At 43.0% G+C, this 15,927-nt stretch overlaps 6 protein-coding genes across 6 annotated transcripts; 5 read left to right on the top strand and 1 right to left on the bottom strand.

Annotated features, from left to right (window-relative positions):
* Positions 1-425: 425 nt before the first annotated feature.
* On the top strand, positions 426-1,340 carry EAE98_001216 (uncharacterized protein; the record flags this gene model as incomplete). Its single annotated transcript, XM_038948834.1, has 1 exon — positions 426-1,340. One exon carries the CDS (start codon positions 426-428, stop codon positions 1,338-1,340), a length of 915 nt encoding a protein of 304 aa, XP_038815100.1.
* A 4,807-nt stretch (positions 1,341-6,147) lies between these two features.
* Positions 6,148-7,382, top strand: EAE98_001215 (uncharacterized protein). Its single transcript, XM_038948833.1, has 2 exons — positions 6,148-6,653; positions 6,719-7,382. The coding sequence occupies exons 1-2, from the start codon at positions 6,405-6,407 to the stop codon at positions 6,755-6,757; spliced, it is 288 nt and encodes a 95-aa protein (XP_038815099.1). The 5' UTR covers positions 6,148-6,404; the 3' UTR covers positions 6,758-7,382.
* A 340-nt stretch (positions 7,383-7,722) lies between these two features.
* Positions 7,723-8,800, bottom strand: EAE98_001214 (uncharacterized protein). Its single transcript, XM_038948832.1, has 3 exons — positions 8,588-8,800; positions 8,254-8,519; positions 7,723-8,176 (listed from the first exon to the last, which is right to left on the bottom strand). Exons 1-3 carry the CDS (start codon positions 8,715-8,717, stop codon positions 7,880-7,882), a joined length of 693 nt encoding a protein of 230 aa, XP_038815098.1. The 5' UTR covers positions 8,718-8,800; the 3' UTR covers positions 7,723-7,879.
* A 117-nt stretch (positions 8,801-8,917) lies between these two features.
* EAE98_001213 (uncharacterized protein) lies at positions 8,918-9,626 on the top strand (the record flags this gene model as incomplete). Its single annotated transcript, XM_038948831.1, has 2 exons — positions 8,918-9,062; positions 9,111-9,626. Exons 1-2 carry the CDS (start codon positions 9,021-9,023, stop codon positions 9,624-9,626), a joined length of 558 nt encoding a protein of 185 aa, XP_038815097.1. The 5' UTR covers positions 8,918-9,020.
* Positions 9,627-11,230: 1,604 nt separating this feature from the next.
* Positions 11,231-12,615, top strand: EAE98_001212 (uncharacterized protein; the record flags this gene model as incomplete). The annotated part of the gene is made up of 5 exons (XM_038948830.1): positions 11,231-11,371; positions 11,437-11,563; positions 11,615-11,738; positions 11,808-12,247; positions 12,302-12,615. 5 exons carry the CDS (start codon positions 11,231-11,233, stop codon positions 12,613-12,615), a joined length of 1,146 nt encoding a protein of 381 aa, XP_038815096.1.
* Positions 12,616-14,419: 1,804 nt separating this feature from the next.
* EAE98_001211 (uncharacterized protein) lies at positions 14,420-15,702 on the top strand (the record flags this gene model as incomplete). The annotated part of the gene is made up of 5 exons (XM_038948829.1): positions 14,420-14,590; positions 14,643-15,021; positions 15,078-15,195; positions 15,244-15,311; positions 15,368-15,702. The coding sequence occupies 5 exons, from the start codon at positions 14,420-14,422 to the stop codon at positions 15,700-15,702; spliced, it is 1,071 nt and encodes a 356-aa protein (XP_038815095.1).
* Between the last annotated feature and the right edge of the window lie 225 nt (positions 15,703-15,927).

Below are 15,927 nucleotides of genomic sequence, written 5' to 3'. Positions count from 1 at the left end.
GGATGTTAAGCCGGTGCTTGAAAGAGCACCGGCTACTCAATTACAACTTCAGTCCCGTGGTGTCCTAACATTCCATATCTCATTGAAATCCTCATATTTTGAGGGTATTTCCGGTCTCCCTCATAATCTACCCGAATATACTCGGCACAAGTCTTGATAGAAGGATTCTTCTTGTGTATAATTGAAGTTTTAAATATCATTCCATTATTCATCATTTGAGATACCACGCGATTCACCTCTTTACTTGTGATTTTGAATCAGTATCTCCTTCCTAGCACGCGATTCTCTCCACTTGGTTCCATCTTTCATCTCAAACTCAACAAGCCTAACACCCAAAACTCTACAGTATATCGACGACAACTACAATTTCACAATTTGGTTATCCTACCTACTTACTTACTCCTACTTGAATAATAACAATAGATATGGCGCCGTCTATGAGACATCATACTTTAGCCCTACGGAATCGCCGCGCAGTAGCAAGCGTGCCCGCATCTGGTTCCACGACCCCAAGCTCATCCGCCTATCCCTCAGCATATCCATCTGATGCTGAAGATATCACTCTGGCCACTCGCAAACTTAAACAACCATTTCCATTTCTCTCTCTGCCCTCCGAACTACGAACTAAAATTTATGCCCTGATATTCGCCCCTTTCCCTTCAATTATCGACCTCGACCCTACAACATTTTCCATCATTCACCGTCAGAAACTCCTCTCTCTATTCTCTGTCTGCAAACAAATTTACAATGAATCATCGCACCACTTCTTCTCAACCTATACTTTCCGTATCTTCCCTGTCCATCCAGGTCGCTATTTCAAGACAAAGAAACCATTACTCGCGCGTCTGCCAGCCCAATATCGCAACTCTATCACTACACTTGAACTTCGATTAGGTCCAGGCTGGAACAGTCCTCCAAGAGGTTGGATTGTATCACCTCTACTTGGACTTTCTGATTGCACATCTGTTCGTGTTCTAAAAATATTTGTGGAATGCGACCCTTCCGACGCTATATTCAAAGGTTTCAGAGCGGGTGATGGATTCTATGAAGGCTTCTGCCAGGGACTTTTGGAAGGAATATTCAGGGATGTAAAGGGAATACAAACAGTTGAATTTGATGCCTTCCCTGGTGTGCAGAGGACTGGAGATATGATGAATGGATTACGAGAGGTCGTAGAAAGACATAAGAAAGTTGTGGGGTGGGGCCCTGAGAGGGGTTGGGGAGTAGAGAAACCTGGAGAAGTTAAAGAAAGAATTTGGTTAGATGCTGTGCTTGTTCATGGAGTTGGAAGAGCGAGGGTTATTCCGGCGGGAGTGGAGGCTATTGTGGCCTCGGCCTGAGTTATATCATACCGTCTGACAGTATGGGGTATCGCAACATGAGCGAAATGAAGACAGCGAACGATGATATCATAGGCGATCAGTCTTTAATGGAAATGGCGTGGAACAATTTGTAAATATTGGCGAGCGATTAGGACATGGAATTTAGGGAATGGCACGCAGGCATGTAACTCCTCTTCATTTTGTATATACACTTACTCAATGCCACTTTGTTCGAGAATTCTTTCCTATCATGACAGATCCTTTTTCTTCTTCCCTGTGCCGGAATCTCCGGCCACTAACGATAACCACTTTGACTTCACGTCAACTACTAACCCATTCCAATTCAACGACCACTACTAGTCGAAACAATTATCAATATGTTGCATATCTCAATTTTCTTATGTCAAATACCTCATATAATTGACATATGAATACATCATACTGCTCATCTTTCTCATTGCTTAATGGCGCAAATGATACTATGGCATTTCCCTCATTTCTATTACTACCAAAATTAGTAACCTAGTGGTTTACATAAAGATACCCTGTGGCTTTAAGCTATGACGAGTTTGATGCTCAAGATCGGGGCAATACTGTGCTTCTGAGCCAGGCCAGCATTGCGCTGATATCTTCTCTTTTGGATGAAAACTTGGGAATTTCAGCCAATTTTGGAAAATTGTGTGTTGTTGACAAGTAATTTTTCTCAAGAAAATAAAATTTGTCGTGATATGTGCGATGCTTTTGGTTTGGAATGCACCGAAATCGGTGGGGTTTTGAGTTGGGTGGTGGCAAGAAGTGATGTTTTCGTAAATACCGGATTGGCTGGTAGAGAAACAATGATAGGGAGTAAACGTGGTTTACTCGTATTAGAAGAGCATATGTTCTTTTCCCAGTAGTCCTGATCTGTGAGGATGGTGGAGAGGAAGGATCGAGAATAGTGTTATTTTCACGACGAGAGAAATATGTCTCAATGTCCCTGAGAACAAGCTCATTGATTAATAGCTGTTGGTGCCTGTATTGTGAGCAGTTTTACAGGATCAGAACTATTTTCAGTGGAGTAGATTCTTAGAAAGGTATCATCTTGGACCCTCCAATTCGGTCTCTTCCATCTTTTCATCTTGAGTTCTCCAATCTGTTCCAGAGCCTTTATTGCAGATTGCTGGCTGTCTGAACTTTCAGGCCGCTGATCGATTTCTCATCCTCAGAAAGAGTCATTATCTTCATCGTTTGTCGGGGCAGTATAAACGGACTGTTTATCTTGTCCAAGTTCATACGGCACATGGCGACCATATCTTCATTATCGGGATTAAATATCAAGATATAATAGTTCGTCGGCTTTATATCAAGAAGAAAGATGTCGTCGATGTCGGTCTTCCATAGCTACCTCGAGTGCGTTGACTCCGGTTCCTTTGCTAGTGAAAATGGGCTCAAATATGGAATTCCGGACTGTGTTCAGCCGGCGTAGAAACTGGGCATCTTTTTGTTTAGTTGAGTGGGAATTCCCACTTTGATCAAGTGGAAGGACATGGTAGGATAGGCGAAGGAGAAGAAAAGTAGCGAGATCAAGGTAAAGGTAGCCAGGTTATGTTATCTTGAGATCGAAATTGTGAAGAAGTAGATCGTAGGGATCATACACAGGAAACGAATATCAATACTTTTCACACTTCATCAATGTTCTTTACGACTCTCTGTACTTCTTTTTGGAGAATATCAAGGGGTTGCAGGGAGGTGGTCTATTCTCTTTATTAGTAGTCCTTGTCTTCACAAAGGTATTCAAGATTTAGCCCGTCTTTTTTCCCTCCGAGTCTTCAATATCAAATATTCAGTATCCCACCATCTTCCACATTCATAATCAACACAGTACAAATCAACGCTATCTTACCAACCATCAGCCATCTTCACTTAACGCTCTGATAATCAAGATATCTTCCAAAATCTAAACGACATACATGTATACTCAGAGCTCATCCACGGGTCGGGATGTTCAAACTCGAGCTCTCTGCATAGATGACCTTCTCATCCAGATTAACGACAATGTCTAATGACTCTACCAGTAGGGAGATACTGATCATGCCATCTGAAAATCATATCAAGATCAACACCATCCACAATAGTGCAGCTCGTATTATGCAGGGTGGCATTCTATCTTCAAAGCTTTCAGCTATCTCAATTTTTCTAGACACTTTGTGCCGTGATTTTCAATATACAGGTGGTGACGATCATTGATAGTGACGCGTTGGGAAAAGGTTAAAGGAAGGGGAGAAAACTCTAAATGGGGGGTAAAAGTCTAAATCGAGGCAGGAGACTTTAAATAGACCGGGAAATACTAAAAAGTGGTTCCGATTGGAAGTTTTAAGAATTAGAATTTCAAGAGTTGTACTCTATATAATCTATAAATAAAAAAAGAAATTAAGAGGGGGTTGAATGGTTCGATTGAATATCTAGAATGCGGATTTCCGTTGGACATGGCCATCGAATTTCCTCAGCATAACTTCGCCGTGCGTACACTATCTGAGAGACACAAGCAGTTACACAACTCAAAAGATTTAAGTTGTGCACTTATCCAATGCACATGAGACAATTGCGAAGCGATTCGAATTCCTGGTAGAGAACCCAAGGGTGAAATGTACCACCTGCCTTAATATTGAGCACGCAGGAACCATTGCGAAACAAACGCGGGAAGCAAAATTTGATTGGCTCAAAAGGAGAAGCAGACGCCAAACATGTTTCAAAGCTCTGAGTCAGGGTAAGTGTATTCTGTTGAGTTAGTAGAGGCTTTCCCCAAGCTTTCAACGGGGTTAGCTATTCAAGTCAATATGAGGTTTCGTGAATCAAAAAATGTTTTTTCCTATTAGAAATGATGTATAGAAACCAAAGAAAAAACACCATGGAGAAGACCCAACTGATTTACCGTTTTGGATCTTGAAGCTAAGTATCATTACTAAAATCTTCGACTCAAGCTCTCCTCGTTCGTGACAATAAAGTTGTACGGAACCACAATGACGTAATTGTCAGTTTTTGTGGCTAGTAACAAACGTTGTCATGTGAATCCAAAGTAAGAGTTACGAATTCGCAGTGACACAGTGTGGTGTGATGATTTTTGAAAAGCGGAGTCAACGTCAGAAAATGATTCCAAACTTTTGATTGCTTGAACGTGAGCAACAGTGAAACAAGAAAGTCAGATGATGATTGCGGTAAAGCCGCGGAACTCAAAGCCTAAACCTGAAGTCTAGCTCAGCCCTATATGCATAATTCATGTATAACTTGTTATGATACTAAGAAGAACCATGGACAAGCATCGTACACTTGCTTTCTTCACAAAATCATCTTTGTAATCATTATCGCATGAGTGGTGAAGAAGGAAGTGTGAATCATGTGTGTTCGTTACTCGAACGCCACGGGCATGACAATTATGGCAAACAGTAATCATTAGCGTTCATAATATGATGACAGGATTTGCCGCATGTACAGGCAAACTTCACAGTCATGAAGATGTAGTCTTGCCACGAAAAATAATGTACGCAATCAGAATGCAGATGAGAAAGCAAATGCAACGATAAGCATGTAGAGTGTGAGTGCAGGGATAAGCTTCGGAAATATAATCAAAATCGATTTTATGGGGTGCATGTGAAGAGGCGCTGTTCTTGCGAGTACTTTTTGTTAATTGGTTGCCTGCATGCTTGGCCGGGCTATAATGAGACGGACCGAAGGGACTTCCCCAAGGAGGAATTTGACTCTACCAAACAGAGAATAACGAGTGAAAAAGTTTGATCTTAGGCAATGAGAGACGACTCTGACATTAATGAATCGCCGTTTCAAAAGCCGTATGTTTCACGAACCAAATTTCAATAGTTGATGGGAAGTGTTATACTAACCTGATCTCGCGCGATCTGCGGGATATATTTCTAATTGTATTATATACTTCATGAGGCTGACCACCATCGGATATTGTCAGAGGCTATGTATTATTGGCAGCTGAACTTGGTTCAACTTCCCCAGAAAGAGAAGATCGATATATCGCGGCGGGGTAAGCGATGAGATTTTATTGCCCGAATGGAGGGCGGGGAGGAGTAGCAAGGAAGTTGATTTGACCATATGGAGACTTTGTTGATGTATCTGTTGCCGAGTTGAATATAATGGCGGAGTGCATATTGCTACATTCTTACAAATTAATGATTTGTATTTCGAATTCAGCGGTTTTGGCGGTAAGAGAAGGTAGTTTGAAGGTCATAATGTATCGTCACAATATCAGCTGTCTCTGCTGAGTCCCCTGGTTCCCAACTTCGAGGTAGGTCGGTTAATTGAGTCGGAGGTGTAACCCGAGAATCATGTCTCGAGTATCAGGTAGGCCTCTCGGATTCTTTCTTATCATCACATGTTGTTGGAAGATAAAAGAGACAGAGTTTCGGGTAAAGGTCGTTTTTTCCCCCAGTGAAATTGTGTCTTGGTGTTGTTTGGTTTGTGCTTCGAACAAAGTATCCAAACGTTTCCTGGTCTCGCTGGTATGCTGGTGGTGGTTTTACTAAGCTGAGTCATGTTCTAACCTTCGGCGGTGCTTTTCCGTCGCACAACCTCTAAGCCTCTACCAAAACCTGAACCGACGGCGCGTCGTGACAAGTCAGGAACATGATATTCCACCCATTTAGCTTTTGAGTAAATGCATCTCCATGATTGTTTCCAAGTCAGGTCACACCCGCATTGACAAATCCAAGTTGTGTCGGGGAATTGCCTAGATTTTCGGTCGGACCTAAACTTTAAAGATTATCATCTGGCCTTCTCGATCCGGCGAGTAAGAGTCCGGTGAACTGCCCGATATGAGAGGCATCATCGGATACCTAGTTTCCTATGTATGATATGTATATATATATATAAGTGTTGGGTATCGCCGCATTCTAACTATCTTGTTGTTGATGTCTAATGTTGCACATTTGAATCAACAACTCAACACTGCCAACACATCTTTAACTAAACATAAAACCATATCAGCCTTATCTCTGACTTATATCTACTGCCTACTGCAAATAAGCTCACCCAGGTCAATATCAAAACCTGAGACTTACTTTACATCTTTAATAATTCATCATGTCGGGCAACGATGCAAGCAATACCTCTGCTGAAGTCAAACAATACTTCTTGATCACAAATGTTACGGCATTCGATGATGAAAACACCAAATTCGATCTTCAAGCTGAAGCATGGAGACTACCATATAGTATCGACGACTCTGATTTGACTTTCGACGGGACACCATTAAACATGTTGTATGAAGAGAATCGATACATGGCGGAAGAAGGTGTCACCAATTACTCACATGATTCCAAATCACATGACGTGAGTATTCCTCCTCACTTGAGGTCCATTGGACTCTTCACAAGCTCAGGCTAATATTTATGTAGAGATCTACAGAGCGCGGAAGAAGTCGCCAGAAGGAGTAAATTAATTTTACAGTAATAGCTACGAGCTTATCGTTTTAAAAATGCTGTGAGATCTTCTACTCTGCAACAACTTTCTACTCGAAATGGAACACAATGGACGCAAAAGAATTTTACGATATTGCTTCAATCTTTGTCTTATTGATCGAAGTAATTCTCATGAGAGGCATAGTATGCAGCTTTTCGGATATAACTCGAATCCTCAAGGAGCCAAATATTGGCATTCCCATTCGTGAGGGGGGTGCATGAGCGCTTTCTAGTTCCGCTTGGGGCAGTGGAAGAAATCTTCTTGGATTTAGAGAAAGCTTTGGATTAATATTATGGATGAGAATACCGAATCAGACTCACCTTTCTGGAAAGCACGCTAGGAGAACTCCAATTGAGATCCCATCATCAATCGTTATCCGCCCGATGAGCTTGAAATAGCAGACATCAAATCAACGCATTCGTAAGACAACTGCTTGGAAACGTCGTACCTGTTGCAAATGCCATCAAGAAGAAAAGAGCGAGCCAGGAGTCTGGTTTGGCAGAAGGGATTTGTCGAACTTCGATTGATCGCCTCGACACTCACCGGCCCTCGTTGTGTTTCTTTCACCAATAGCACCAACTCTAACCGCTCACAAGCGAGAGCATTGCGTTATACTCATAAGAAATTCGGATGATAACTTCGACTATCGTTTTAGTATCTTTATACACCTACCTTCTGCCTTGAGAGTTGAAGGTATCCAGTTTGAGGGAGGGTCGAGGAGTGTGAATGGAGGAAAGGTATTACGTGAAGAGTTATGAGGCATGTTTTGAAAGATGATATGTGGTACTTGGATTTCAGAATATTGTCTTCGAAGCTGTGTATGATAGATCATGATTGTTTGCCATTATGTTACCCACTGGAAAGGGTAGGGTGTGATAGCGGTTTAATAGGCTATGAAGGAGGGATGTTTCAAGAAAACATTAATAGCATTGCAACCTTAATTATGAATTACCATGTGCTTGTGAAAATGTGTGTTTATGGACGAACATTCCCCTAGATTCTCAGAAATCCTGAATACAACGCTTGAACTGATCATACATTCATTTTACGCTTAACGACTACATAGGTATCTAATGTTTGGCTCCCTCGTCTCCAATTCACTTCAATCTGCTTTCCACAGTCTTCCAGTTAATTACATCCCAAATAGCACTGAAGTACTCTGCCTTTCTGTTTTGGTATTGAAGATAGTAGGCATGCTCCCAAGCATCAATACCCAATAAAGGAGTGTACTTGCCAACGACTGGATCCTGGTTTGCATATGTTCTGATTTGGACTTGACCAGTCTCGTTGTCCTTGACTAACCACGCCCATCCACTTCCTTGGATGCCTGCCAAAGCCGCGTTGAATTTTGTCTTGAAAGATGAGAAATCTTTGTAGCTGGTCTCAATGGCAGTCTATATAAGCTCTTGTTAGCCGATACTCTTCGAATCTAATAAAGCTACAAATTTTCATAGCGAACATCGATTCATACCTTCAAAGCGCCGGTGGGCTCTCCACCACCACCATTCTTACTTGGTGCCAAATTCTCCCAGAACAAACTATGGTTCACATGTCCACCTCCGTGGAAGTTGATGAGAGGTTGTAGTGCAATAGCAGCAGCAATATCTCCCTTGGATGTAGCGGCCTCGACTTGCTCGCTCGCAGCGTTGAAGCTGTTAACGTAGGTTTGGTGATGGTTCTTGTGATGAAGCTCCATGATCTTACCGGAGATCGAGGGTTCGAGCGCACCATAGTCATCTGTAACCAAAGTCAGAACATGTAATGAGATATCGGAGCTGCTTAATCTAGGTATGGAAGAAACTGACATGGAAGATCTGGAAGAGTAGCCTTTCCACGGATGAAGCTTGTGCTTGCCATTGAGGCAGCTCGTTTGGAAGAGCTGGCTCTAAGAGCAGCACGAGCTGCAGTAGATGTGCGAAGAAGTGTGGTGGACATTTTGAATTTTATTTGAACGTTTGAAGCGGTCTTGGTTCAATTATTGATGTGGCTTTCAGATGTCAATCGGACGTCTTTCAAAGAGGGGAAGCTCCGGAAGTAAATATTTGGAGCTCCAACATCATTATGTCATTACGCGATTACATAAGCGATGAGAACGCAAATAATGGCACGGAGCCGATATCAAACAAGTTCATCGTCGCGCACTCTTTCGCCCAACAAATCCTTGAAAATTAAAAGTTATGATGTTATGCGGGTTAGGTGAAGCTTAAGCTATTTGCCGCAAACCTGTGGCTTTTGAGAATGTCCTACTACGATATTGACGCGATCCTCACCGACGCCCAAGTATTTACCCCTCCTTCCAATCAAATTCATTGTATTAATATATGTCAGAAAATCCCATGCACATTCGAGCTTGATGTTCCCTCTTTAGGATATCTCGACAACAACGCCGCTACCCCCTTAAAGAAGCACACACGCGTCGATCTTCCTCTATGGCTCGCCGAACTACTTGCCGTTTCCTCATCTCCATCTTCTCAAAAGTCTCTCGTTACCCTTGATCTACCTGCTTGTCTTGCGCCGCGCGTTCTCAATGCATTGAAAGCTGACCCTAAGAGTGTCGACTTACGCAATCTGGCACAGAATTTCTATGGATTGGGTGTGAGAGTTTTGGAGTTATTCGAAGAGGAAGAGGTCTGCGACGTATTGATGGAGAGCTGGAGGACAAGAGCTGGTGAAATCAGTGACCATGCTGGGAGTGGAAGTGTAGGACAGAGTAATGGCAGAGGCGGAGGAGAAGGCGTGGAGTTCTTAAGAGGTTTGGATGAGGCGGAACGCGGATTATTCAAGGCGGCACACGAGGGATCAAAGGCAATGGGGAAATGGATGGGCGAGGTGAAAAAGGGGTAGTTCAAAGCGAGGAAAATGCCGTTGAGCAAACAATGGAGGGTTTATCAATCCGATAAACCTGCCACCGAGAGACGAATACCACACGGCGAAACACTACGGCGGTATGTGGGAGGGAAGTTTTGGCTATTTGCGATACCCATTACATTATTGACTTGATGAGAATCATAGATCACGGGAGTGATTGGTTCTTTTTGAATTCATCACTTATCTAAATTGGTCGATTTTACGTTCACGACAGAGCGATTTGATGAAAATTATTTACATTTCTTGTGAGATCGAAGATGGTTGACCCCAGTCATTCTGCCCAAACAAACGGTACGACTCAAATCCATCAGACGCAAGAACTCCGGATAGTACTATAGATTAGCGGAGATTCTATTGTTGATCCTGGTGTACAGGCCTTGTTAAGTCAGCCCAAGGATGAGAAAACAAAGACGACATTCACAACTACTGTCTAAAAATGCGCAATCAGCTACTCGCAATTGCTCGGTTGGAGGGCTGCTTCCCGTTTATTGAGTTACCACTTGCCGTCTGTGAACCACTGGTTTTGCAGGTGCGGATCCTGTTCAAAGAACATGCGCATCATGTTTGTACATCTCCCATGTGGCAATTGACATCACACTCATCGTACATCGAAGACTACCGTTGTATTCGCAATAGATCCTGCGGAGAGATTTGCTCGCTCTGGGAATCTCACCGTACTGTCACCTATAGAACCGGTACCAAGCTCGAACCACGGGCAAGCGAGAAAAGAGTTTCAATAAGAAATCCTATTCCGGGGTAAACCATAGCGTAGTATCATCGAAAAGCCGAATACATGTCCCTCCCTGAGGCTGAAAATTTGTGTAACTCACCTGACATGGGTCTCCTGCAGTTCACTCATTCGGCTGAAGCCCTTACCTACTGCTGCGAGCACCAATAATAATGCAACCCTGAAGTTTGGGCATCGTATATGTTTTGTACATCTGAACCTTTGAATGAATTCAAAAGGCCATGTCGAATCTAGATCCTGCTTACAGATCTGATGGCGGAAAATCTTGTCAGTTTGAATTCGGAACTATCACTACGCTTGACAGTATCTAGGTAGATGGTCTGCTTGTTTGGAATTACCATGGGCTTTGTGATTCTGGTGCAAGCTCTTGTATTATAGTATCAGGAGACTTATCTAACTTGGTAGCAGAGAAGAAGGGTTTCAAAGTGTTGTGTTACAAAAGGGGGGTATCGAAAGAGGATGGGGTGATTCCCTATGTGCGGTGAACTAATAGCAGATGTATTGAATCTGAATATTCTATCAAGCAAATCCGTCACCATTCCCACTGATATCTCGTTGATCCACAAAAGCCGCACTGCGGCGGTTGGTTAAACATTCACTGGCTGCAAACCATGTAAAAGCGTCAGTTATGCTTTGTTTTGAGATAACATTCACATGTATTCTGAAGGAACAGTAGGCTGGCTTACGACTTTTTTTATCCTCATGTGCTTATAAAAGCCCCCCCATAAACAACCCAATATAGCAGTCTGCAAACATTCTTCCCAACAAGATTCTTTACTACACAACCAAACCTAAAACAACTTGAACTTCAACAGGAACTCTAACATCAAAAATGGATGATCTTATCACTCACGTGAAGGCCGCCGCTGCAAATGCTGATGAAGCAGGACGAAAGAAGATAATTGACGATCTTAGAGATCTTTCTATCGAATTGGAGACACCATGGGACTCTATGCAGCGTATCATGTATCTGGTTTGTGCTATTTTGATTCAAATCACAAGATTGAACGTGACTTTTGCTAACTCAAACTGTATTAGCAATTTCAATTGACAGGCGCTCAGATTGGTTGTGATATGAAGCTCTTTGAGATCATGGTCGCGAAGAAGGAGCCAATGACTGTTGAGCAGCTAGCAAAAGAAACGGAGTCAGATCCGGCCTTCTTAGGTGAGTTTGATCCTCCGCTTCGAATTCGACCCCTTCTCACAACATAACTAGTTCGCTTGCTCCGATATCTTGCCTCTGTACGAATGATTCGAGAGACTGGCAAAAACACTTTTGAGGCCAGCAAGGTTACCGAAGCTTTGGCTCAAAAGGGCTACAAAGGCGGTATTGGCCACTGGTCAGTGATCCCTTCTCACAGTCTTGAATACTTTTCGGCACATCCATCACTGACTATAAAAATTCACAGCTTTCATGCGATTGGCCCTACACTACAAGCTACGCCTGACTATTTTGCCGAGAGAAAATATCGGAACATCACAGATGACACTTGTGCACCTGCTCAGATCGCCTTCAAAACCGAAATCCCGTACTTCTACTGGATTCAGGAACAGCCTAGACTAATCAACTACTTTGCCGACTTTATGGTAGTTCAACGTGGTGAGATGCCGACTTGGCTCTCCAAGTATCCAATCGAAGAAGAGACCAAGGACTGGAACCCTAAGGAGCCTGTCTTTGTTGATGTCGGCGGTGGTGTTGGTCATAAGTGTTTGGAGTTGAGAATGGAGAAGCCCAACGTCCCCGGTCGCATAATTTTGCAGGAGCTTGGTCATTCTATCAAGAATGCACTTCCAATGAAGGATGTGGAGCTCGAAGTTCATGACTTTTTCACGCCTCAAACAGTCACAGGTCTGTTGCAACCCTACTAGTGAAATTGTGGTTACATACTGACAAACATTTCAGGTGCAAAATACTACTACATGCGCAACATCCTTCATGACTACCCTGATGAGAAATGTCGCATCATTTTGAAGCATTTGAAAGATGCAATGGGTCCAGATTCAGCTATTTTGATTGACGAGATGCTTCTCCCCGAGATGGACGCCCACTGGCATGCAACCCAACTTGACTTGGCGATGATGACTGTCCTTGCAGCAACTGAGCGAACCGAAGGAGAATGGCATGCTCTTTTAGCATCTGTCGGTCTTCAAGCAAAGAAGATTGTCAAATACACCGCTTCTCTCGGAGATAGCATAATCGTGGCGGTTCCAGTCTGATTCCGAGGCTCTCGGGTTCGTAAAGTCTGGTCCAGATCTAGGGTTATTAGATAAAGATGTGATGAGAATATAGCTAGGCCTCAAATTACCTAAGCGGAGTCAATTGCAAATTGCAATTGACCCTTTATCAATTTTGAGATTGCATTCGTCCAAAATCTTCACAATAGTCTAATAATATTATCTCCGCGAATTCCACTAAATAAGTCTCCACATATCGTTCTTGCGCTAAAGCCTGTGCTAAATTGGGCGCTTTGTAGCCGATGTCAAATCTTTGAAATTTCTGGTCGGCAACAATGTGCCATTACCGCTAGTTAACGTGTGCCATCTAAGACATTCATAATGCACAAGGCAATAACTACTACATGTCCCAGGAATCTGGTTATTAGACTTCTTGAACCATCTGGCATCTGCTAAGCGGGGTGTTAGCAACCGTTACCACAACCCTGGCTCGCCTGGCCTGTCATAGGTCTAACGGCGGCCCACGTCCAAGCTTCCATGCACGGATTCAAATTGGTGGGAAGTGACGGATACGGTAAGTGACAGTAAGCACTGACCACGGGCTTCTCGGCGATCTAAAGTTGTAGCGCCCACGAGGTTGATTAGGATGATTTCCGACGAGGTTATATATTTCCCAGTGTGATGTGATACTATCTAGAAGGCGCGCCATATGCGAAAGCTCCCATCTATGACATTCTGATCAATTTGCATACTAGGAAGCCCCCACGTTTGAATCTCGATTTGGTCCATGTTAGGGAGCCCTGTTGCATGGGTGGACAGAAGCGAGGCATGGCAACAGGGGATGTTCACACGACATTGGCTGAGTCGTACAGTTCTATTTTAGGGTTACATTATTGTCGGAATTTCATGCTAGGTATGTATGTATGGACATGGCACAAAGCCCTAACAAGATCCTTTCACAATCTTGTGCAATTGCTAGTGATACTGCAGTATTTACAAAGTATTGAACAGTCAGATCAAGCTGTGACAGTGAGAAATAATTTCCACAGCGTTACGACGGTCACTGAATTGCCAGGAATATATATTTATGCTTGAATACGTAATCCGATCAGGACTTTGGAAGGAATTTAGGACACTCAACACAGGACAATCCCCGTGCTTGATATCACTCTTCGGCTTCGGCTTCTTCTTTCGGATTCTTGGTCACGCATTATCTATACTTGCTTTAGTAGCTCCTTTGCGTAGATTTACGAGCAATCACCTATCGAATCAATCGTGCGCATTCAGTCTTATTGACAATGTAACAACGGCTGAGCTGAGGCGCACGGAATATTCCAGGACAAAGTCAATAGTATCATGGGCCCGAGTCTAAATAGTAAGTATGTCTTTTCCCTCCAAGAGAACAACGCAAAGAACAACGCCTGCAGAGAGCTAGTAGACATGACATGTCGTGTATCGGCTTTGCCAGCACAGCAATTCAGCAATTGCAACCCCCTTTCAATTCGCTTGCTACCGCGGTTCTAGGCTCCAGGAATGGAATTTATCAGTGAAAGTGATTGTGCAAAAATCCTTCAAATGATTTTCTTGCACCCTTGTCGCCATGCGACGCCAGTGCAAAAGTGGATCGGCTGTAGGCCATGGCAGTGCTTACGATAGGATATCGATATCATTGCGGGGGTTCAACCAAGAAAGATGCTCAAGTAGTTTAATAGATCATCTATCCCGTTAACATCGATCATGAATTATGATCGTTGGGTTTGCTTTTGATTAAGTTTGTATGATCTGCTGTTTGACGCTCAATTGTTTCATATCGAGTTTATATCAGCCTATACATCAGTTCGTCAATATGCCCGGCACTGAAGTACCAGCAGGTGGAGACGTTGACAGGGGAATAACGGCTTCTATAATCGTCTTGACACAGATTGCGTTTGCTTTCGTGATTGTCATGGCAAGATTTTATGCCAGAATCATGATCAAAGGGCTTGGGAGGGATGATTGGGTCATGCTTGTTACTTTGGTGCGTATATCTCTTTCAAGACTCATATGATATCGTTCTAACTGAATGATAGTGTCTTTTTATAATATATGGCGGTCTCATGACATATGAATGGAAACTTGGAGGATTTCGACATCTATATTACCTCGATTTAGAGCAAACAATGAAAGCCGCAAAGTTCAACTACATAATCCAAGTTGTCATTGTCTTCGCCTTTATCACTGGAAAAGCTGCAGTGGGATTTCTCGTTCTCCGAATCATGAGTGGTGATACAACCGCTTGGCGCAAATGGCTTGTCTATGGAGCTATGGGGCTCACTGCTCTGATCAACGGACTAGATTGTATCTTCACCTACGTGCAATGCAGCCCGCCTAAAGCGTTATGGGACTCGAGTATTCCACACACGTGCTGGGATCCTAGTGTTCAATCTCGATTCGCCATGTTTACTGCAGGTTCGTATTGCAATGTCTACGTCAACCAAATGAAACTTGCTAACGAGGTGTATTAGCTGAGAATTGCCTCGCAGATATTGTACTCGCACTTGTGCCTGCAAGTGTCATCATGAATCTCAACATGGACATGAAGAAGCGTGTCAACTTGACCATACTTTTGGGCCTTGGACTTATGTAAGTTATCCTCCTTTCATTTGAGAGAATAAGCACTAACAATACCAGTGCTGCAGTTTGTTGTATCGTCAAAACAACATTTTTGGGCTCACTTAACGCCCACTCCGATCTTACTTGTAAGCTTACCAAATATATCTCGGCAGTAACACAACAAACCACTAACAACAACCAGGGAAAACTTACGATTTGCTCGTATGGAGCGGTTCGGAACTTTTTGTTATTATCGTTTGTGGAAGTATTCCTCCACTCAAACCATACTGGGATCGATTTGTCAGCGGCAAGAATCCTGGATCATACGGCAGTCCCGACAATAGTTACAACAGTCATCTCAGCTCATTGCCAACTCGAAGAAAAAGTCGAATGTCTTATATGAAACAAAGCTTGGATACGAACAGTTCGACTGATCATGTTTATCCACAAGCTATGCATGGTGATAAATATATACAGCGGACAACAGACATAGAAATACACAGTATGAGGATCCGTACAGAGGATTCTATGGCATAGATGTGGAGGTGTAGCACACGAAAGAAAATATCGTTACGAGTTGCATTCTTGATTGTATTATTACCTATTTATCTTGATGATTGGCGTTGCTATTGAGAACGGAGTTCACGGCGTACATTAGATGTTGGTGTATCTAATGCGGATGGGGTTCGGCTTAGATACCATTGTTTTAAAAGATACCAGCGCTTTTTCGGAAGCCACTTGGAGTGGATGGGTTATGTTTAT

Source organism: Botrytis deweyae (genome assembly GCF_014898535.1).
Source record: "Botrytis deweyae strain B1 chromosome Unknown BDEW_002, whole genome shotgun sequence".
NCBI classification, from domain to species: Eukaryota; Fungi; Ascomycota; class Leotiomycetes; order Helotiales; family Sclerotiniaceae; genus Botrytis; species Botrytis deweyae.
The sequence above is the reverse complement of the archived record's forward strand: the minus strand, read 5'-3'. Positions and strand labels throughout refer to the sequence as shown.